The 25,634-nt window shown below is 34.4% G+C and overlaps 1 protein-coding gene across 1 annotated transcript; it reads right to left on the reverse strand.

Annotated features, from left to right (window-relative positions):
- Nucleotides 1-171: 171 nt before the first annotated feature.
- On the reverse strand, nucleotides 172-2,658 carry LOC126706355 (NAC domain-containing protein 6). Its single transcript, XM_050405774.1, has 3 exons — nucleotides 2,377-2,658; nucleotides 1,977-2,245; nucleotides 172-1,157 (listed from the first exon to the last, which is right to left on the reverse strand). The coding sequence occupies exons 1-3, from the start codon at nucleotides 2,558-2,560 to the stop codon at nucleotides 735-737; spliced, it is 876 nt and encodes a 291-aa protein (XP_050261731.1). The 5' UTR covers nucleotides 2,561-2,658; the 3' UTR covers nucleotides 172-734.
- Nucleotides 2,659-25,634: the final 22,976 nt, after the last annotated feature.

Raw genomic sequence — 25,634 nt, forward strand, 5'->3', positions numbered from 1 at the left:
CACCTCTAAATTAACCTAGTATGACATAATTCAAAGCATTGCCATTTGCCATGCACTAATCCCTATCTCTATGTGAGACTGTCACTCTGTCAGAGAGATGGCAGCAAAACTTTTGTTTGGTAGGAAACAAAGACGTAGACCTAAAAATAGAACAAGTCAAGGCTCAACAACTAATATGAAAAGCTTTTCCTCACAAGCATACAAATGTCTCTCTCTCTTTTTTTCTTTTTCTTATTAATACATTAAAGATTCTAATTTACAATAAAAAGTTCACCAAAGCTTTCTCTGCAATAACAATTAACAAACACAAAAAGTAGTTCTTCAATGCAACAGTAAAGTAGGTATCAAGGTAACTCTCCAACACAAGATTCTTCAAGGAGAAAGCCCTTTTTACCAAACTCTTTCTTTAGCAGAATCCATGATATTTTCCCCATCCTCAACACTTAAATATGTCAGTCGATAAAGCAAATAATTTTCATGATCATGAGATTATTATGCCATAACCAAACTTCTTGATAAACGATCAAGGAAGCCAATCACTAAAAGTAGCAACTGTTCTTTCACGAGAGCAATAACAATTAAGTTATGGCCAACAACCCAAGTAAAACTGAAGCGGGTGTTTTCTTAACCAAGTAGCTAGAGGGTGGCACATATAAAGTCTTATAGACTTTACACAAAATTTATCTACAACACCTAAAGTTTATTGTATCCTATGCATAATAAATTGAAAGCAATTAGAAATTCAGAATGTTGGCATAAGGGGTCAAATTTTGAAGCCAAGGACTGTTTAATTGAGTCCAAAACGGGTCTTGGTTCCAGTCCATGGCCAGTTTTGGAACTTGAAGCTCTGGCAACTTTTCCTTCCCTAATGGGAATTGCAGTGATGTGGGAGATACTTTGTTTTCCAATGGTCTATCATCCTTTTTCTCTTCTTTTGCTAGCACATCTTCTACTTCTTTCTTGAATACAACATTCTGTACAGGTGTTATTGCCATTAATTGATCCTCCTGTGGAGTGCAAAATGAGATGGTCTCAAGTGATGATGCTGGTGGTGGTGAAGGAGAAGCATGAAACTTCATCTCTTCTTCCATTGCTGCCCTTTGCTCTAGGACTTTCAAGGAAGTTGCCTTCCTATATATCTTGCACAGTACGATGTCCTGCATATACAAACATTAGAGATTATTAAAACTTTATTCATTGTTCAATTATTTACCTCTATATTACTTTTAAGACTTTTTAATTCTCATGCAAGACCCACATTAAAAGCTAAAATTACAACCACTCAACTACACTGCTATTCTTGGTAATAAAAGATACCTTGTTCTCTCAAAAAAATAAAGATACTCTGCTCTACCTACCAGGAGTGACAAGGCAAGCTATTCAATAAGATTTTTAAATGCCTAAATAATATGGCCAAAAATCAATTGGGCCCCAATTTTTTATTCGAGAGGTGAGGTGCACGTGTGCACACCAGATTAAGAGCCTTTTAATTTAGTAGCATTATTCATTTGCTCTTGAAAGAGAACTTGGGTTCAAATCATCTTGTCTACTCGTTGTAAAACAAACAAATAAGAAAAAAAGGGGGGGCCAAGCCAAGTGAACTTAAAAGGACAAAAGTTGAGTTATAGCGTGTGGAATGATCTCTGGACTTGACTACTTCCAACATAAACATTTTCATGGAAACTTCTCAATAAGGTTTTAATTCCAAGTCTAGAGAGATAATTACTTATGCATGAAAGAGACAACCGTGGACTTGGACAACGACTTTCAAATACTACATTTTCTTAAACAAGCAAATTCCTCCGATTTTTCTTGGAAAATATTTTCTAGTGCAGATATTCACCGAAGACTAAAATTATCCAAGTAGCTAGCCAACACAATTTTTTTTTTTTTTGGTTTCAAATAAGAAAACAAATAAGAGTTTATCCTCCATTAATGAATAGTTTAATTAATAGTACAAAGAAAAGGTAGCAAACCTTAGGTAAAGGGCATGAATCAGGCAGACGATACTCGTTCATTACCCAATCAGTCTTGCTTCCTCTTGGTGCTCTTCCCTTGTAGAAAACAAGGGTCTTTCTTAAGCCTATAATCCTCTTTGGGTCAGATAAGCTAACAATTTTCCTATCAGAACCTGTGGCTTTCCAAAACCCATTTTCAGTGGTCCTGTTAGGCCTTCCACCACTACCATGCTTCCTGTCTCTTGGCACAAAAAAGTACCATTCTCTTTCACCAATCTTTGCCAATCCTATTATAACAAGAAACCATGAAAGCATAATAAGCATAAGCACAAGCATAAGCATATTTTTTACTACTCTTACAATTCAAAAACTATGCAAAAACTTGGAAGTATTTGAAGTTAGAGCAATATGTACGTACTTGGCAAGTCCCAAGGATCATGATGATATATGTTGAGAAAGCCAATTATATCATAATGCATTCTCTTTCCATATACCATGTTTTTGAGGTAGAAATCAAGAAGCTCTTCCTCAGTTGGGTGGAAACGAAATCCCGGAAGATCAAGTTCCGGTCTCATTTCATCCATGCCACTCATTGCTGCCATGTTTGGTTTTAGTGAGTTCTATTGCTGTAGTATTTTGCTTCTCTTATTGCTTATAAGGTTGTGTGAAAGTGTTGGTACATGCATATACTACAACACAATCGAAGTATTTATATATAAGGTAAGGATTGTGGTGTTTGGTTTTATAAATGGCTGATAAAGAAGGTTGTGACCAAGTCATCAAATTGTGGGGGCAGAAAAGTCCAGGAAAAAAAAATTAAGGAGACTTGGGTCCATCATAATGGTGGAACCCACGCGGCTTTAACAAAAAGTCACCAGTGACTACTAAATAGGGACATTAAGTCATTGACAATGACACTTTTTTCGTTTTCTCTCAGTTTTGGACTTTTACCTGGAAATTCCAGAATGATGCCTATCAAAAAAAAAAAAAAAAAAAAAATTCCAGACTGATGGGATTTTTCTAAGTAATGTGGTTCTAATTCTACCACATATTTTGATTTTCGCTTCAAACTTATGAACCAAGTAAGTGTTCCGAGGTTTGAAGGCAATAAGTGGTCAGAGAGTCTTGGTACTCTTCAACAATTTTGTAATAACAATTTGATTCAGTCATATTAATTGGGTCTCCCATAGCTTGTTTCTTTGAATCCAAAACTAGTAGATCTTGTGTTTCCTAATAAGTATACCGACACAAAATTTTAAGAGATTTTTTCACGATTGTTGAGGTAACGCGATATGTTATGATTGGTGTATAATAAAAGTATTGTCAGTGATAAAATTCATGCTAATATTATGTAACACCAATCACAGTTTGTTATTTTACAAAATTGTTAATGTTTCTAATATTATTACTAGTTTGTATATCGATCCCAATTCCCACCTTAACTAATTGAGGATTTAAACACTGCAATTTGACTCACCAAGTTTCAATCCAACCTATAAGTATACCACAGTGAAATCTTTCTTGTATGCTATACTGCAAGCAAAAAATCAAAGACCCAAGTTAATGGTAATCTATGTAATATCAATTTAGAGACCATTATCATTCATCAATTGTTTCTTTATTGTTAAAGGTCGGTTATTGAGAACTTCAAATCTCAAGAGTTATCTTCTATACTAGAGGCTTCTCCGGTTTGAGATAGACATTTCGGTGGTTTAACATGTATTCCTTAAATTTAAGCAAAGACAAAACAAAGACCTATAAGTATACCACAGTGAAATCTTTCTTGTATGATATACTGCAAGCAAAAAAAACAAAGACCCAAGTTAATGGTAATCTATGTAATATCAATTAAGAGACCATTAGCTCATTATTATGCATCAATGGTTTATCTTAGGAGTTATCTTATATACTACTATTTAAGAGGATTCCTCGGTTTGGGATAGATACTTAAGTGGTTCAAAAATATTTATATACACTAAATTTAATCAAAGACAAAACTAGATGACAATCTAGTAAAATTAGAATTTGGCTAACTTCCAGTACTTTTTTAACTGAACTCTCATATTATTTTAATGAGAAACTGTCACGACACCCACTAACTAAATAAAATGTGAAGATTAAAACCCACAACCATTTATCATTGTATATTTAAAACTAAAGAAAACTTCTAGTTAAAAAATTACTGGAAGTAAGTCAAACCCGTAAAATTATATCTTTAAACATGGCCTACAAAATTGAATCACTTTCTTGTTAGTTTTCATAATGAGCTTGAGCTGTATTTAGAGATTTGAATTGCTACAGCTTCCCCCATTCCTTCAATCATTCATGCCACGTTTTCACCCAAAAAAAAATCCTTCTTCTTCCTTTCCTTTATCAAGAGTTACCCCCCACCCCCCCCCCCCCCCCCCAAATTCCCCTACGGGCGCGTTTTTTATTATTAAATTTGTTGTTTCCTTACCCCTTATCTCACTTTCTTTCTAAATTTGAAGGAAAAAGAAGCACTCCTTTTATAAAATAATTTCTAAAACTTTTAATCCATATCTCTTAAATTTTAGAAGTGCTACGTCCACAACATTTTCAAATTATAACAACCTGTCATTTAGGATTTATTGAGAAAATGTTATGAACATAGCATTTCTCCTTAAATTTAGGCCCTGCCATGTATTCTTTTCTTTTCTTTTCTTTTTTTCTTTTCTTTTTTCTAAATGCCAATTGCCAAAACAAAACATAAATAACTGACATCTCTCCCCCTCTCTCATTATCTCTTTGAGGCATAAATAGGGGTAATTTTCTTAATACTCAATCTTTTTTATGTTTTCTTGGTCACTTATTTGTTTGTGTCTTTATTTTACACAAGTTTATAGTTCTTAAAAGATTTTCCTTAACTCACTTAAGTTTCAAACACTCCTACAGTAGAATTGGTGTGTGTGTGTCTATATATATAAATTTTTTTATAGAAGAATTGTTTTATATTTTAAATGGTCACTTTGTATATAAAAATACAAGAAAAAGAATAGTTGATTTAATATAGAAATATGAATAATTTTTAATTAAAAAGATAAAGACCTTTGAACACGCGTTCAAAGACCAGTATCTTATTAAGAATTAAATTCATAAGAATTAGAATTTTTTATAACTAATATTTATGTTATTAAAATATACATACAATTTGAATTATAAGCCAAGATTCTTGTAGATAAATTGATAGTTCCAAGTGTTTCTAACGAAGAAGTCCAGGATTCAAAACCCCCACTTCCAATGATTGAATTATTAAAAAGAAAGAATTTGAACTGTAACATATTACCAAACATTAAATTTTAAAATGTAAAATTTAATGTCTAAGATAATCTTATACAACCTTAATTAGTAAACGTGATGGTTAATAATTTGGCTATTATGGATCATTTTTAAATGGACAAAATTTAGTTACAAAATTGGTTGTAACCTTAGATTACAATCTTACTCAATAAAATAAAAATTACTAAATATTTTGAAAATCTAACCATTGAATTGCATGTTCTTTACTCCATTAATACACATGTCAAATTTTGTGTCAATCGGATATTATTTACTATATGATTTATAAGCTTATATTTTATGCAGAATTTTAAATTACAAAAACTTGCAATTTAAACAATTTATTGATGACATAGCTATTGATCTTTAATTTTCTAGAAATTTTGCAAGTATAGAGGTTATAAGAAGAAGATTTAATCTAACGGTGGATTTGTAGCTAAACTTTGTCCTTTTGAATGGAAAAACTACCTTTAATATTTATAAATAATTTTGTAATAAAAAAAAAAGTTATTTTGCTAAAATTATTTCAAAGGCATGGAACAACAATTTGAAGGACATGGAATAACTATATCATGAAGAGGGAAAGAAGTGAAAAGTTGAATCTTAGTCATAGTAATTCCCCCAGGGATAAAATTTAGCTACAAAATTAGTTGTAGTATAAGTTATAACCTTACTTAATATCTTTTTATTGGAGATTGTTGGAGGACCACAATTTGACTCGCTAGGACCACAATTTGACTCACTACAACTACTCTAAAAACAGGCCCGCGTGGTGTGATGTCGAATACCATAAAAGATTTAAGTGTGTCTTCCTCATCACCAATTGATTTTGAGGTAGAATGACACAACTCACGGTCCGACAAATGGTATCAGAGCCAAGGACATGGGTTCGAGTCATGGGAGTGTCATTGTGAGGAAGGGATTGTTGGGGAGACCACAATTTGACTCCCTACAACTACTCTAAAAATAGGCCTGCATGGTATGATGTCGAATGCCATAAAAGATTTGAATGTGTCTTCCTCATCACCAATTGGCTTTGAGATGGAATAGCACAGCTCACGGTCCGACAGAGGTAAATTTTGACAAATCCACCATTGAATTATATCTTCTTCTTATATCCTCCATACTTGCAAAATTTCTAGAAAATTAAAGATTAATAACTATGTCATCAATAAATTGTTTAAATTGCAAGTTTTTATAGTTTGAAATTATACATAAAATATAAGCTTATAGATCATATAGTAAATAATATCCGATTGACACAAAATTTGACATATGTATTAAGAGCGTAAAAAACATGCAATTCAATAATTAAATTTTCAAAATATGTAGTGTAAGGACACAATTTGTAACGACACAATTTGTAACGACCTATAATAGTGTTGGGTTCGCACGTAAAAAGACCCAAACAATATCATTTACAGAGCGTGGGTTTGAAAGGCTAGGCCTTGGCCACAAGACAGTGGATTTTTCGTAGAGTTCATACATAATTTAAATCGTGTTCGCCCTAGGAGTCTTTCTCCTGGAGGCGAGCTGGGAGGCTTTGGTTTTTGGCCATTTTTCCCAGCCCCCTTCTTGGTGCACTAACCTTTACATTATATAGCCCTTCTTGGTTGATCTCAGCCCTCCACTTGTTAGTCAGGCAGGTGCCTACTTCTGTACCCATCCCATCAGCTGTCTCTCCTTGCTTTCTGTTAGTTGCGATGATCGAAGTCACCCTGTCCAGGCGTCTTTTCTCATTAACATGGTCAGGACGCTGGCAGGTGCATTTAATGCGGAGAGGACGTATTTACCCTGAACCAGTTTTGCACTGTACCCCCACGTGGGTCCCCTTCTACTCGCACTTCCTTCAGGGGGCTTTTTAGGGGCGGCCTTCATCGAGACGTTGCTCTTTCCCCTGAAGTCCTGGAGTGCCGAGGACAGGGTCGTTCTCGGCTGTTCCCCTTGACACGTCGGCCTTTCCCCATTCGTCCTCAGCACACACCCTCCTCGGCATGGGCCCGAGCCCTAATAGAGCATGGGCCGGATCATAAGTTCCCTGGCCCCACAATAGCCCCTCAAAATCCTGCTATCCGGCTCCTCGGACGGATAGGAGGGTTTTGATGACATCAGATATCTGTCAATGCCTATCAATCCTTGTCACCTATCGGTTCCCGAGACTTTTCATCTGCCCGAGATACGTTCCTGGAGCCCCTGGAAGGTGAAACGTGGCCTCATTAAATACGGGAGGCTCTGTGTTTCCCACGTTCTACGGCATGATGAAGATCAAACGGTGGTGATTCCTTGGTCTTTATGGGCGGGAAAATTTGTGCAGTTACCCTAGAAAGTATAAATGATTTTTTGGAACGAATCCGCCTCTTCAGTTTTGCACTTAAGTGTTCTAGCGCGTACACCCTGGGTTCATCTGAACTTTCATCCAAACTCAAGTTTATCTCCAGCACAAAAAGCCTATCCGAAGCATCTTTCCTTTTTTATGTAAGTTCCCTGCCTCCATTAACTCGTGCTTTTTCTTTTCTGGGTTTATTTTTCTCTGGTTCCCTTTCTTCTCCCATCGCTGGTTGAGTTTGTTTAGCAAATCATAGAGATGGCCAAATCGAGACTGAGAAAATTAGTTGATACTGAGGAGGCGATGAACTTAATGAATAAGTTCATCGCCGATTACAGAATTCCTCCCAACGTAAGTCTGTGGCATTGTAAGATGGGGGAGTGGCACTATAAGAGGGAAACGGGCGAGGTAGTAATCCCCGTCCTCGCCTTTGTAGAGGGGGGTATGAGAATCCCTATGGAGCCGGTAATGAGGGGTTACCTCAGGCACTTTCGATTAGCCCCCACCCAGTGCACCGGTAACATGTTTAGGATTCTGGGTTGCCTGGATGCTTTAAATGAAAAGATGGGGTTAAGACTGACTCACCATGACGTGAATTGGTGCTATAATCTCCAAGATTTGAAGGGGAAATCCTACTACATGAAGACGAGAGACGAAAGGGTTCGACTAATTCAATGCCTCCCTGATTCCAATAAGGGGTTAAACAAGGATTTCCTTATCGTCTCCGATGAATGGCATGATGGCAATCCGTGCCCCATAGTAGAAGGAAAACCAGGTGGGGTATAGGGAATGGAAGGGCGCTGACCCTTTGCGCTATTCTAATCTGATGTGGTTCGGTAACTAACCACGCTTATCAACGCCATTTTCACTTAGTCAACCGGGTGGACTTGGAGACTGTTCTACAAGCGGCAGTTTTCGTAAATGACGGAGATGGTCAAGTCCGAGCCGCTCACAAAATATTAGGGTACGCTCCCGTTCAGAAGTCATTTGCCGACCCTAGGCACGTGATCAGCAAGAGCCGCCCTCGGCTACCAAAAATTACCGTGGTCGAGACAGGATTTCTAATCTCCGAAGTACTATCTGTCCTAGAGAGCATCCCACTGGTAGGCCCCTCCTCATCTCATCAAGTAGCGGAGGACGAAGGCAAGTTAGATCAGCTTGAGGAAGGGTTTGGGGTGTTTGACCTAGCCAACCAATCCGAGGATCCTTCTGGTGATATAGGTGACCCAGCCTTGTCTGAGGTGGAATTGTCATCAGTAGGCACATCTTCTCAAGCCGAGATCGGACTCAAGAGAAAGCCTCCGACCAGCCTATTCGAACTACTCGAGGGTCAACCAGGGAAGGATGCGCAGGGAACGCTACAACCCAATGCTCCTTCCCCACCACCTCAACCCTAGACTGTCCAGACTAGGTCATCCTCCACAAAGTCACAGCCGCAATCCCCCCGCCCCAAACTTCCTGCTCCTTCCCAACCGACTCTGCCCCCTCGGCCGGAAGGTACTGATTCAAAGAGAAAGAGGAGCCCCAAGGGCAAGGAAACCATGGATGGGGGAAAATCCCAACCTTCCAAGGAGATGGAGGAAGCCCCGCGTGCGAAGCAATTAAAGATTGTGCACCAAAGTAAGGGTAAGGAGACCGAAGTCCAACCTTCCCAAGGCAAGAGTAAGGGGATCGAGGCCCAATCCTCGCCAAGCGCCTGGCTTCCCGCACCAATGCTCCACGGGGGTCCACTGCTGGAAATCGCGTCCATGAGGGACCTTGGAGATGGCGAGGGTGGTTACGTGGCAGACGCACTAGGGAGAACCATGCTACTTCCCACCGACATGGATGGGTTGAAGAAAATGAGGATGCAGGAGGCCTTCCTTAGTACGAAGAGGTACCTGGGCATGGTAAGGCTCTTGAAACCTAAAACTTTATTAACTCTCGCTCCCGGTTTGTCATTCACGATGTATTTATCTCCCTTGACAGGCTCTCCAGGCCACCTATAGAATGGAGGAAGAGGTGAACAATAAGAGTAAGGCGGCCGAGAATGAACGCTCCAAACACTTAGTGGCCACACGGACTCTCCAAGCATCTGAGGAGGACCTTGCCAAGGCCAAGGCTGCCCTAACAGACACTATCCGAGATAGGGACAGCGCCTCGGCAGGTTTGGCTAGCGCTCAAAAACAAAACCGATGATCAAACAAAACGTCTGCTAGAAGCCGAGGATCAGTTGCGAATAGCCAAGGAGCTGATTGATGATTTAAATAAAAGACTGGTCACGGCAGAGCATGACAAAGGTGTGGCGGAGTATGCCCGTGACAAAGCCATAAGGGCCAAGTGGGAGGCCGAGTTTGCCAGAAATGAGGCTGAGGCTGCCAAAGAAACGGCCGAGGATGATGGTTATAATGCGGGGGTAGTTGAAACCCAAGCCATCCTTAAAGCCCAGATTCTTGGAGTATGCAGGCTTTACTGCTCCCAGGTTTGGAAAGAGGCCTTGAAGCGAGCTGGGGTGGATGCTTCTTTCGATTTGTGGAAAGCGGAAAACATATTCTACCCTACAGCCATCCGTGAGGCCACCTCCACCAGCTCCATGGCTATGAGCGACCAACACGAGGAAGGGGTCACTCAGTCGGAAACCGTACAGGTCGGCGCCTCTCCTGGCGAGCCGCTTAAAGAGGGAGAGCTTCAGGATGTGATTGGAGCATCTCAGCGTACGGATCCCGAGGTACCTAAAGAGGTTGCTGAGCCCGTGGTTGGCACTCAGATGCCTAATGTCGAAGAGCCAGCCATACCTGCCCAGCCCCTACAGGCAATTCCCCTTGTTGTGGTCCCCCAGAGCACCAACGCCGATCCTGCTCAGCCTTCCCCAGAAGGGACTGTCCTCCAAGACACCAAAGCTGATCCCGTACCTCCTTCCTAGGACGTGGCCGATGCAAAATTAAAGAAGTAGAAACCCTGGCCAGGCTTCGTACTTGTTTTTAGCTTAACGATTAACTTGTTTCATTTTCATTTTGAAAATTTTGTAATCTGCTAGTAGATTGAACCTATTGAACACGTATATGAAATTCTTTTCTTCCTTTTTCCTTTTGGTTACTTGTTAGTCGCCCTTGCCGATACTTACTATTGTTTATGAATTTTGAACTAATTATTTTAACACGTATGAGCAGTTGTGCATGCGATATATTTAGAATCATGTTTCAGAACGTTAGCTTACCTGCACTTATAGAGCCTTGAACTCATGTCTGACCCTCATTCAATGGAGATATAGGCATCATCCGAGATGTCACGTGTAGTGTAAGGTCCTGCTTAGTATCCAGGTTTCTTTAAAGTAGTTGGTTCCCCATAGGTTTGAGTCCGAGGACCATGTTCTGTCCAAAACTTGATTTTGATAAGTAGTTAGTTTCCCCATAGGCTTAAGTCCGAGGACCATGCAATACCTTGGTTATGTCCAAAACTTGATTTTGATAAGCAATTGGTTTCCCCATAGGCTTGAGTCCGAGGACCATGCAATACCTTGGTTCTGTCCAAAACTTGATTTTGATAAGTTGTTGGTTTCCCCACAGGCTTGAGTCCGAGGACCATGCAATACCTTGGTTCTGTCCAAAACTTGATTTTAATAAGTAGTTGGTTTCCCCAGAGGTTTGAGTCCGAGGACCATGCAATACCTTGGTTCTGTCCAAAACTTGATTTTGATAAGTAGTTGGTTTCCCCATAGGTTTGAGTCTGAGGACCATGCAATACCTTGGTTCTGTCCAAAACTTGATTTTGATAAGTAGTTGGTTTCCCCATAGGTTTGAGTCCGAGGACCATGCAATACCTTGGTTCTGTCCAAAACTTGATTTTGATAAGTAGTTAGTTTCCCCATAGGTTTGAGTCCGAGGACCATGCAATACCTTGGTTCTGTCCAAAACTTGATTTCTATAAGTAGTTGGTTTCCCCATAGGTTTGAGTCCGAGGACCATGCAATACCTTGGTTCTGTCCAAAACTTGATTTTGATAAGTAGTTGGGGGAATTAATCCCTGGACTGTGGCGTGGGACCTTGGTTTAGGGGGATTAGCTCCTCAGCCAAGCCCCTAGAACCATCCACGTTGCTAACGCTATGAAGCGTAGCCCCTAGTGAAGAAACGTAGCCCCTAGTAGAACTTTACGCCAGAACACTATATCCGGCTGTTGGAAATGATGTGTGGGACTGTCTCAACCCACCACCTGTGCCAAGACACAAGCCTTCCCCACAGACGGTGCCAATTGTAAGGACACAATTTGTAACGACCCATAATAGTGTTGGGTTCGCACGTAAAAAGACCCAAACAATATCATTTATAGGGCGTGGGTTTGAAAGGCTAGGCCTTGACCACAAGACAATGGATTTTTCGTAGAGTTCATACATAATTTAAATCGTGTTCGCCCTAGGAGTCTTTCTCCTGGAGGCGGGCTGGGAGGCTTTGGTTTTTAGCCATTTTTCCCAGCCCCCTTCTTGGTGCACTAACCTTTACATTATATAGCCCTTTTTGGTTGATCTTAGCCCTCCATTTGTTAGTCAGGCAGGTGCCTACTTCTGTACCCGTCCCATCAGCTGTCCCTCCTTACTTTCTGTTAGTTGCGATGATCGAAGTCACCCTGTCCAGGCGTCTTTTCTCATTAACATGGTCAGGACACTGGCGGGTGCACCGTATTTACCCTGAACCAGTTTTGCACCGTACCCCCACGTGGGTCCCCTTCTACTCGCACTTCCTTCAGGGGGCTTTTTGGGGGCGGCCTTCATCAAGACGTTGCTCTTCCCCCTGAAGTCCTGGAGTGCCGAGGACAGGATCGTCTTTGGCTGTTCCCCTTGACACTTTGGCCTTTCCCCATTCGTCCTCGGCACACACCCTCCTCGGCATGGGCCCGAGCCCTAATAGAGCATGGGCCGGATCATAAGTTCCCTGGCCCCACATGTAGTAATGTTTATTTTATACAGTCAGGTTGTAGCCTTAAACTACAACCAATTTTGTAAATAAATTTTATCGTTCTCTCGAAGGCATGCATGATGCACAAGAATTAACATATCTCATCTAGAATGTGAGAATTAGAGTTCTTGACATTCATAAAATTTGCAATTCTTAAGATTTTTTTTTTTTCAAAAAACAAGTAATTTTTTTAAGACAAAATTTAGTTACAAAATTAATTGTAAACTAAGTCTACAACTTTACTCAATAAAATAAACAATATTACATATTTTGAAAATATAACCATTAAATTGCATGTTCTTTACACGCTTAATACATATATTAAATTTTGTGTCAATCAGATATTATTTATTATATGATCAACAAGCTTATTATTTATGCATAATTTTAAATTACAAAAACTTGCAATTTAAACAATTTATTTTAGTTACAAAATTAATTGTAAACTAAGGCTACAACCTTACTCAATAAAATAAACACTATTACATATTTTGAAAATCTAACCGTTAAATTGCATGTTCTTTACGCACTTAATACATATATTAAATTTTGTATCAATCAAATATTATTTATTATATGATCAGTAAGCTTATTATTTATGCATAATTTTAAATTACAAAAACTTGCAATTTAAACAATTTAATGATGACATGACTATTGATCTTTAATTTTATAAAAACTTTGTAAGCATGGAGGATATAAGAAGAAGATGTAATTCAACGGTAAATTTGTCAAAATTCACTTTCAATAAAAAAAAATATTGAGTAAGGTTGTAGCCTAAAGTTATAACTAAACTTTATCTTTTTTTTTTTTTTTTTTTTTGGGTGTAATTCTCTAAAATTTATAATTCTTATAACTTTAAACTCTTAATTAATAAGGTATGGCCAATTGAAACTGCATGTTTAGCAAAACTCATTGTATTAGTAACCCTGTTTCTTGTGCATGTAATTGTGAACTTTAAGCATCCAAACGCAACAACCTCATGTCCTTCCAAAAAAAGTATAAAGTAAAAATTAAAAAGTAAAAGCTCGAGGCCTGTTCAGTGCTATAGCACTACAAATGACCAGGAAATAGGTATACATTCAAACCAGGAACTGGCTATATTTTGAATTCTTTGCTTATTATAATTTCTAAGGCAGATGAGTGGAAATGACTAGGAGGGTCCATTTTAGAGAATGTATAATGTTTTTAAAGATGTAGTTGTAGTACTGAAAATAAATAAAAATATAAAGTGGGTTTCATGAATTCTTTCTGGGAATTATCAGTTTGTAAAGTAATGCACTACCTCCTCAGATTGTTATAGTTTATATGAAAAAGTCTTACAATAAAGATTGGGCCCAAGGAAAAGGAACACAAAGATTTTCCAAAAGCTTGTCAATTCAAAAGCAACTCCGCGTTTTTTACAATCTTTTTCATTTGATAGACAAGGAAACAGACTGTTTTTCATGGCATTTGATGAGGCATTTGACTTGGAAGTCTTCCCCAAAGACCTGAAGAAGTCTTTCCAACCCAAGTAAATGATAAGATTCACTATTTAAAAAGACTTTACAATTTTTTAATTCTTTAAAAGACTTACTATTTTCTAAATTTGTTCTAGTGGTGCGGCTAGTGCCCTCTACATCTTCTCTAATCATTACACATTAGAATTTTTTATTATTATTGTTTTTTTTTTTTACATAGTTTTTCGCCGAATCAATCAGGATATGCCTCTTTAAAATTATTATGTAACGATTTACAAAACAAGTCACATGACTAAAAATATACATTTATGGTTTTTTTTTTTTAATTATTACGTTACAAATTGAAGAAATTTTCCACCGAACGAATTTGAAGATAAACTTTTTTTGTTTTATTTTTTATATAAATAATATAAAATTTAAACTTATAATGTTTATTTTATGATGCACAAGATAATATTTTACAATTGATTAGAATAATAAACCTTGATTAGCATAATATTACCTTCATATAGGGTCGATACTAACACTATTTGTATTGTATATCAGTCATCATATATTACTTCGATAACTATAAAAAATTTGATTTGAAAATACTATTTTTTGGTTGAAGGAATTGGAAATACAAATGTTCACTCTTATTAAATTGGTTATTGATTAAAGAGACAAAACAATTAAGTTACAAGTAGCTTTCTCTGCTATTTCCTCGAATTTTCTTAGATCTTGGGCAGAACTCTTTTGTGATAATCCAAACTTTAGTGTACGGAGGGGAGTTTCTTCCCAAAACGACAATTCATTGTTTGTTTTGTTTCCCCCTATTTTCCTCTGACAACATTAAAAAAATAAATAAATAAATAAATAAAGTTTACAGTACCACCCATCTTTAAAAAGTTATGTAAAGTCCCTTCCGGGACATCCGATAAAAAGTTATTTTAAGATTTTTTTTTTTTTTTTTTAAAGATTAGTAAATAATGAAAAAAGGGTTGGTGAGTATCAAATAACATACGTAAAATCCCACAATTAATGCCATTGAACTATCATTTAAACCCTATCAGTAACAAAATTTTGTGTAGAATTATTGGACATATACTCACAACAAATTACGCTATCCTATTTTTTTTATTAGATTGACAACCGGAAAGGTTGAGTGTGAATCGCAAACATCAAATACTACACAAATTATATTTTATGCGTGTATATATATATATATACATCAAATACTACACAAATTATATTTTATGCGTGTATATATATATATATATATATAATTATTCACGTACCCAATGTAATATACCTGTTGCTCAAATAAAAAATGAATTACACATGTGAGTCCCATAAATTGAACTAGAATTTATGTATGGGAACGGTGTAGTACACCAAATGTATAGAATGATTTCTAGGCCAGTTTCTTTCAAGCAATATAGTGTGCGTCTAGATTGGGTGTTTTGCCCAATCCATGTGTTCTGTGTTTTTTAGTGAGTATCATGGATACTATTTAGGGACCTACAAAAATCGGCAAAACACATATTTTCTGGTAAATTTGGGTCCCACAATATTATTCATACCTTTAAAAATTATTTTGTTACAATTTTTTCCGCAATAAGTTTTCAGATTTCAGCAAATAAGCGGCATCCAAACACACTCATAATATTTAAATCTTTTTTGTTTGTTAGAAACTTGCCTAGAAATCATTCTATACATTTGGTGTACTACTACTACACCGTTCCCATACATAAATTCTAGTTCAATTTATGGGACACGTGTGATTCATTTTTTATGTGAGCAAAAGGTCTATTACATTGAGTATGTGAATATATATATATATATATATATATATATATATATATAAGTTCTGGGGTTAGAATCTTGCCTATATCAAAATTTGATTAATGTTTTGGCCTAATGATATTAAAGAGTAATCATTATAGTGAGATTCCATCAAAAGAATGAAATTAATCTTTTTAAGATCTTTTCGCATTGTTTAGGATAATTTCACATTATAAAAACCTATCCATTCATATTAAAATGAGTCAATTATAGTTTGCTATGTCATCAATGTTAAATAACATTAATTTTAATCATTTTAATATTTATTTAAAATTTTGATTAAGACACTAAATCTAATAAACTCATTTCAAAATATGATACTTACTCTATTTTAGAAATTCCATTGTGAAGTCATCTGAAAACTCGAAAGAATCTTGATCCGTTACTTGAGAAAAGCTAGGATTTGACTGGTTCAACACCCTCAAGTTGCAGAGTTTATAGCCAAGGCATCAAGTTATGAGTTGAAAGAATTAGAGCTGAAAAGGCACTCTAGATTGGGACTTGGTGGCTTAGTGCTAATAGTGTGCTTTAATTTATGTGGTATTGTTTCAATTCTAAAAAGATCTCAATCCTTGAAATTGAGATAAGCTCGTATTTTGCAAGCCTCATACTTCAAAGATTAAGAGGTTGAAATTGCACTTCTTTTTGGTTGGGACTAGGGACTAGGGACTAAGAATGTGCTTTAATCTATCATTCAATTGGATCAAGAGAAAAGCTAATAGAGCAACTCATATTTTAGTTAGGTGGTCTCTAAAATTTGCTTTTTTGAGAGTTGTTTCCTTGGTTGTTTTGCTTTGGCTGGTTTAATAAAGGTTTTTTTTTTTTTTACTCATATTAAAATAAATAAATAAAAGAAAAAGAAAAAAAAAAAAAAGAAAAGAAAGAAAGATAGAGAAAGAACCAGAATCCAAAGAACAAATACAACAAGAGATTTGGGACCATTATTTGCATTGACTAGAGGCTAGACTTGAGGCGCAAATTGAGTAGGTCTTTGATCTTGATTTCTTGAGTGCTTTCCATTACAAACCCTGCCAGCTTGACTGTCGATGACCCAGCTACTTTGAGCATCCAAATTACTTCAATAGCAAAACCATGTGATTCAAATGACTTTAAACAGCAAAACGAAAAACATAAGACAAAATTTGGTTACTTATTTTAAACTTTTCTTTTATAGGTGTTCGACAACAAATTTAGTTGTAGTTTAGGCCTACAACTTTATTAAAAAAATTAATATGATTACATATTTTGAAAATCTATTCATAGATTTTCATGTTCTTAGCACGCGTGTCAAATTATTTGTCAATCGAATGTTATTTACTATTGAGTTTAACTTACTTCCAGTACTTTTATTAGTTTATAAAATGAATCTCATTTTCTTTTAATAAGAGACTGTCACAACACCCACTAACTAAATAAAATGTGGAGATTAAAACTCATTACTACTTGTCATTATATATTTAAAACAAAAAGACATATCTAGTTAAAAAAGTATTAGAGGTAAACCAAACTATTTACTATTTAATCTATAAACTTATTTTTTATTCATAATTTTATACTATAAAAATTTTTAATTTAAATATTTAATTTATTACATAGTTATTGGTCTTTGGTTTTTTGAAAATTTTGCAAGCATAGAGCTTATAAAAAATGTTAAAAAAAATGTAATCTAATGATAGATTTGTCAAGCACTGGCAATAACTTTTTTTTTTCTTTTTTTTAGAAAAATGGTAACAACTAAGTTTGTTACCAAACTTTTGTTAAAGACAGATTATTTTTCATGTTTTTTTAATGGGAAAAATTCCTTTAAAAAAAAAAAATATATATATATATATATATATTGTGGGGCCCAACAATATATGGGCCAGGCCCACTTGTTCGCGGGAAGCTTTAAGGCCCAAGCCGAAGAAAGTGGTAGTCCAAGCTCATTAGCGCAAAGCACAAATGGGCCCAGAAAAGCGGCCGAGGACGGTGCAGCCCTCGGCTGGCCCAAAGCTCCACCAAGAAAAGGGGCAAAAGCGGCATAAGGATAATCTTAAAAGAAAATCTGAAATATCTCCCTTACTACCTTTCCCAGACAGAACTTTACACCTAACAGAGCCATGTCCTTTAGCTTTATCAACTACTCCCAACGACTTGGGCTTGGGACTGATGGGACAAGTATCAGTCTTGGAAAGGTCGACCCTACACGTGGACGAAGGAAATTGAACGCATGCGAGTATAAAAGAAAAAATATGTAACCTAAGAGGAGGGCTCCCCCAGTCCCACTGAGAAAAAGAAAGGGCTTCAGAGGTGAATACATCTGAACCATGCATAAATACCTTAACAAAACCACCGCCGAGTAACCACGACTTGGCCTTTCGAACCCACTCTCTACAAATGATATTGTATGGGCCCATTCACGTCCTGACCCAACTACAATTTTGGTTCGTTCCGGAACGTGACCCTACATATATAATTGGTCAAGAATATTACAAAGTCTACCTTGGAGTCTCTTATATACATTCCCATGACCCAGTGTCACAATTGTCGGAGGTTTATTCGAAAATAATTTTCACTAAACCTTTTTTTTTAGAATGAATTTTCACTAAACTAAATTCTATATATTTGCGTCACATTTATGTAATGCTACATAGCCTACATTACTAATGATATTGTCAAGATTCAAGATCTATTAAGCCCAACCCCCAAAAAAAATTTATTAAAAATTACTGCAAAATTATAAATAAATAAAAATTGGATAAAGTTTAGTTACAAAATTAATTGTAACTTTAAAACTACAACTTTAATATCTTTTTATTGAAGGTAAATTTTGACTTATATTCTCTATAGTTGCAAAATTTCTATAAAAAAAAAAAAAAAATCAATAGCTATTTCATTGATAAATTATTTAAATTGCAAGTTTTTATAATTTAAAATTAGGCATAAAATATAAGTTTATAAATCATATAATAAATAATAAGTGATTGGCACAAAATTTGACATTTGTGAACGTAAAAAAAAAATGCAATTCAACTGTTACATTTTTTAAATATGGAGTAATGTTAATTTTTTTTAATGGAGCTGTAGCCTAAATTTTGTCAATTTAAAATATTGTTATTTTTTTTTCTCTTTTAAAAAAATTATTAACATAATGTCGTAGGATATGACAAGGATTGACCCTTGACCCGATTTTTTGTGTGTTTTTTGTTTTCTTTAATTGATCTTATTTAATATTAAAATAATGACATAAAATATGACGACATTTTTCTCTTTTTGAGGATTAAAATATATGACCACAATTGACCCAATGTTGAATACCTTGAATTATTGACCAGTAGGGATGGTAATTATTTCTGTAGGCAAATGAAGGATACGAGTTTTCAAACAATCGGAGAGAGAAAGAAAAAAAATATATGAAGTATATAAATTCAAGAAAAAAAAAAAAAAAAAAAAAGAAGTTGGACAATTTGAAAACATAAATGATGATAAATTAATTTAACATGTAGTCAAACGCTAAGTTACACAAAAATCTTTCCAAAAAAAAAAAGTTACACAAAAATCAAGAGCAAAGTTAAGATAAGTAAATGACGTTCTTAGAGCAACTACATCAGTTTGTGTAAACTTTTGCAAAATAGAAAAATGTACTATTTTTATATATTTTAGCCCCCAAAAAAAACCCACATCAGTGGGTGTAAAATTGTGCATTTATGCACAATTGTTACAGTAACCGTGCATATATACACGATTATTGTAGCATTTGCGTATAATATTTTAGTATTTTTTTCTCTCTCTCCCTCTCTTCTTCTCTCTATCCCCTCTAACTCACCTCACTTTTTCGTTTTCTCCATCAGATCAGAATAGCGAAACACACTCTCAGTTCTCTCTTTCTCTCATCTCATTCCTCTAGCTTCCACAATTGCCGATTGCCGATTACCGATTGCCACCGATTGCTGATCTCTCCACTAAACTGATTGCTTTCCTTTATTTCTGGTTATTTGATCAATGAGTTTCAGGTTGAATGGGGTTGATTTGGCTTTCGTTTGGGATGAATGGGATTTCGGGTATTTAGGTTGATTTAGCTTTCTTTTGGGTTGAATGGGGTTTCGGGTATGTGGGTTGATGTGGTCAGGTGAGTTCATGATGTTTGGTTGGATGGGTTGATGATGGTGGAAGTTGGTTGTTTGGTGATGGCGGTTGGTTTGTTGATGATTGTGGCTAATCTCTTTGACAGTGGGTGTGGTTTGGTCATTAATGGTGGCAGGGTGTCGGTGATTTTGGGTTTTGTTGGGTCTATAAGAGAGAGATAGGCAGTGAGTGAGAGGGATATGAAGAAAATAATAAAAAATTGTAAAAGAATGAATATTTTTATTGAATAGATGTGTAGAATAGATAAACTGATGTGAGTGTTTTGTAAAAATTGGTGTGTAAAATAGAAAAAATAGGTTTTAGATGTGCAAATTTACAAAAAATTTGCATCTACTGATGCGAATGCTCTTAGATTGAAGTTTGAACCAAAAGTGTCTTGACTCTTGACCGTGCCTAAAATACAAAAGTGTGTAACTATGCTCTCAAGAAAATCGAGAATTTAGAAGTATAGTATTACAAAATTTATTAAAAATTACTACGGTTTCTTTTTTAAAATTTAAATGGACAAAATTTTGCTACAAAATTGATTGTAACTTTGAGACTACAACCTTACTCAAAATCATTTTATTAGAAGTAAATTTTGACTTATATGTTATATCATTCATGTTTACAAAATTACTAAAAAAGTGATGATCAATAGTTATGTCATCAATAAATTATTTAAATTGCAAGTTTTTATAGTTTAACATTATGCACAAAATATAAAGTTATAAATCATATAATAAGTAATATCTGATTAGTACAAAATTTGACATGTGTATTAAGAACATAAAAAAGAAAAATGCAAATCAACAGTTAGATTTTTAAAGAGTAATGCTACAAACACAAACTATTTTACAATATTTTTAGAAATTGCTGATATGGTTTTAGCATTTTCCAAATATTTTTTGTAAATAAAAATATGATGTCAGTAATGGATCCATATTAAAATTAGTAAGAATTTGCTACATTAAAATAATTTTTTTAGAAGGTGGTGTAAAAGGTTTCAAATCTTGTAGATTTTCTAGGGTACTCTACCTAATAAATTTCCTTAAATTTTAACAATTTTTTAATGATTTAATGGTCTAGATTTTGCCATGTCAGCATTTCACTAACAACAATCTTAATTATTTTGTTTGCAATATTATTTTATTATTTTAAAAATATTGTTAGTGGAATGGTGACATGGTAGAATCTAAACCTTAAATCATAAAAGAGTAGCTAGAATTTAAGAAAATCTATTGGTTGAGACCCTATGAAATCTAAAGAATCTGAATCCTATTTTATGGCTGTAGAATTACTCCTTTTTAAAATATGTAGTAATGTTAATTTTTTAAAAGAAATTTGTAGCCTAAATTTTTTCCATTTCAAATATTGTTTTTTTTTTTTTCTCCTTTTTTTTAAAAAAATTATTAACATAATGTCGTAAGATATGACAAGGATTGACCTAATTTCTCTGTGTGTTTTTTTGTTTTCTTTAATTGATCATATTAATATTAATATAATCACATAAAATATGACCAAAATTGACCCAATGTTGAATACCTTGAATTATTGACCCGTAGGGATGGTAATTATTTCTATAGGCAAATGAAGGATACAATTTTTCAAACAATAGGAGAGAGAAAAAAAAAAAGAATACTAAGTATTTTTAACACACACACGGGGAGAGGGAATAAGAATTTTTTTAAAGAAATTTACAGCAGTATATATCCAAAAAAAATCTAACTCTTAGATACACAGCACAGATTTATAGTGATGTGTTAAAAATACTTAGTATTCTTAAAAGAAAAAATAGTAAGTTAATCCCACATTAAAAAATGAATGTGAATAAAAAAAATAAATTAAAAAAAAAAAAGAAGAAAAAAAAAAGTTGGACAATTTGAAAACATAAATGATGATAAATTAATTTAGACATTAGTTGAACATGCAGTCATAGTCTAACTTACACTATATTTAGAATAGAAGTCTTCGTTTACAAAAATCAAAGAGCAAATTAAGCTAAGATAAGCAAATGACATTCTTAGATTGAAGTTTGAATCAAAAGTGTCTGGACTCTTGACTGTGCCTAAAATACATAAGTGTGTAACTATGCTCTCAAGAAAATCGAGAATTTTGAAGTACTGTATTATCCATATTTGGGCCTGGTGTATACTGAAAACGAGGCAGGCCTGCGCAAAACTTGTTGGACTTCAGGTTGGGTTTGATAAATGAACCTAAACCCATTGGACGAGGGCTGCACCACAGCCCACTGACAAGATAAGTTATCCAACGGTTTATGGTCTTGTTCATGCTGCATCGAGATAGGGATTTTAGGGGCTATTTGGTATGGAAGCTTAAGCAACACTTTTCATTTTTTAAATAACATTATACATATTTCTACATATTTTTTCACTCACAAGTACTTTCAAAAAAATACAAATAACGAACAACGTTACCAAACGGACCCTCAATTAGTCTTCTCAAACATGATCTATTTAATGATTGTATCAAAAAATTTGAAACCCCTAATATGATTTGTTTATTAAGCAAGTTAACACAATGTGACACAAATAACATGCTTAATAAACAAATTTACAAATACATCGTAATCTATTTTAACCGTTTAATAAACAAGTTGTACTTTGGTTGATACGGACACCACTCCTTTCAATCCATTTAAAAAGAATTAGAATACAAAATGATCTAGGTGTTGTTATATCTTGTATCACATAAATTATAATATTTATATAAAAATTTTAATTCGCACTAATATTAATTTAAATATTAGTAGCATATAAACTAAAAGTTATTATTTCAACCCAAAAAAAAAAAAAAAAATCCATCCAAATTTAGGAAATACACAATATAAGGAAAATGACTAAAGATGTTAAAGTTAATTTTAATAATAATAAAAAAATTATCAGAATAACCATTACAATTATTTTAGTTAGTCAATGTTTTTTTCAAGTTCAAATTTATTTTGGATAAAATAACATTTACTTATATGTGTTAAATGTATTAGGTCAACATGAGTCAACTTGCCTAGACATGAATAATAATCGAACTATTTCATATTGATTTTAGGTTAAGTAGGTCAATACAAAATTGAGCAATTTATTAATCGTGTAAAAGCAAGTTGAACCAATTTAAAATGATCTTATTTACACTAAACACAAATCCAAAAGGGGTGTCACATTTTTGGTTCATGTCAAACAATGTCAGCATGTAATGGATTCTTATAGGAGAAAATAAATCAAGAATTATTGGATAGTGCAGTACTTTTTGTTATGAACAAGTGAATTTCATTCAAAGATAAAGTAGAAAATAGGCAGCAAACAAAATTCCAGATTGAATGCTGACCAAGTACTAGAATAAACATCTCAAAAAACAGAGAATGAAACACCCTAGTTACTAAACAACACTACGGATGGCAAAACGTCTTCCTCATCCCGCAAGGATATTTCCCTATACATGCCTAATTTTTATATGAAAATTATAGTGGAATTATTTATAATAATTTTTTTTTTTATACATATCCAATTACTACCTCCAAAAACAAGTCTCTCCCTCTCTCTCCTACCCTACCCCTACAATATGGCCTCTCTTACTCTTATTAGCGCCCATATTACCTCATTAGAAATGACAAAATGTATTTGCATCACCCTTTCTCAATCTATCCCATTCATACTTCATACATCTTTTTACTATCTTGAGAGATAGTGAAACAAGAATGGATACCCATGATCTAACCTTACCTTATCCTATTGTTCCATCCCTACCCAACACTATTATGGATAGATTTTTAAACAATAATGAACTGCTTAATATTGGAAAAAAGAAATAGAGAAAAGAATTATGTTCAAATTTTATATCTTTAATTTTAAAAATAAAAAGTGTCAACAAGGGTACTCAAGAGTCAAAAGTAAGTCTCCCAAGACCATGAGCCAATCAAGAGTCAAGAGTAAGTCTCCCAAGACCATGAGCTAATCAAGGTGATACTTCTAGGCCTTAATTACCATGACTGCAGGTTCAACAAAATTTACAAGTCTGATGGCCAGAGGCCCTTCTTGCCCTGCAAAATAAATTTAAAAGTTATCAAAGCTGGCCAAAGAAAAATGCCTTTATATATGTATTCATGAACAGATAAGAATCTGTGTTGTTGACAACTTAATACTTTATAAATAAATGTCAAAAATAAGAAGTTAAAACCATGTTCTGGTGAAGATCACAGAATGGTTTAAAACTCATGCTGTTTATCCCATTAGATCTATTTTTATCAAACTTCATTTGACACCAAATTGAACCTGCTATTGGTTTGATCAGAACCATCCGGTTCCATTCACCCAAGTTAATACAGATTAGCACCAGTGTTTGAACCCTAGCCTATATGTGGACTGGCTTACGATTTAACCAACAACTAAGGCTTTTGTTCGAGTTATATTTGTTACTCTAATTGTATATAGCAGACTTTTCTTTTATATCCTTGTAGTTTTTTAATGAAGCACGGGTCATCTATATCTATATATAAAATATCCAAAAGCTAAAGCAGTCTACTTCGGTCCATTCGGTGCATTTGGTCCAATTCAGTCTATTCGGCCCTGTTCAATCCAATTTCGTCTGATTGAGCTTTAAATCGATTCTTTTGTAAATTGACTATCAATTTTGGGCCCAAAAATTCTTTTTTTTTTCCTTAATTTTTGGGTTGAAAAGTATGAAATTTTATTCTATTTGGATAGAATTCTTTAGTTTTGAGTTAAAAATTACAAACAAAATAAACATTAGAAATTAGAAATATAGGCCTAAAAGAAACAATAAAAATGATAAATATTCAAATATTACCTTAAAATTCAATTTTAAATAATATAGGTATTATACTTATATTTGGAAAGGGAAAAATATGTTACAATTTTAAACATATATAATAATTTAAACTTAATGTTAAAACGAGGGTGTACTTTTTTTCTTCTTCTCCATTTATATCCAACAATATTATAATTATGTAATCTTAATCTTTTTTAAAATTATATTTTTTTCATATATATATACACACACTGTTGTTAAATATATTATATGTTCCATTACATAAAACTTATAAAAAATATAATTACATTACATTTTTCCATGCATCACCTGGGGACCTGGGGTTTGCTAGTTATAATATAAATAAATAATAATAATAAACTAAAACTAAAAGCTTCCACAATGTGACCCTTATTTTTACTACAATTTTGTGCCAATCTTGAAATTTAATTCACAGTGATTCAAAATGTCAAGAATATATAAAATTAACATTTACTTCTTCTTTTTTAGAGTCCAAAATGTGGTTGGGCGGGCCTGATCCTTCTGCCCAAAGGACATGGGCTCATGCCAATCCTTCAGCGTCAACTTATTGTCGACGGAAAAGACGAAGGGTTTTCTTGTGGTGAAATCTCTCTCCTTCTTGTTCTTCTGCATTGCTGACATCTCCTTGTGATTGTCATACAGAACCAGCACTCTCTTTAGCTGTTATCTTTAGCTTCACATCTGCTAAATGTAAAATGTAAACGATAAATATCACTATTATATTGAATTTTTAGAGTAAAGATGCAGTGGTTCAATACTTCAATGAGTAATATTGATTGGGGAAATTGAAGTTGGAAAAAAAAAAAAAAAAAGCATTTTGTGATAATTTGAATAATGAACAAAGAAAAATAAAAGAATAAGTTGATCAAGTAGTTCATGAACAAGATCAAATTCATTCAACAAGAAAATGAA

Source organism: Quercus robur, chromosome 11 (genome assembly GCF_932294415.1).
Source record: "Quercus robur chromosome 11, dhQueRobu3.1, whole genome shotgun sequence".
Lineage (NCBI taxonomy): Eukaryota > Viridiplantae > Streptophyta > Magnoliopsida > Fagales > Fagaceae > Quercus > Quercus robur.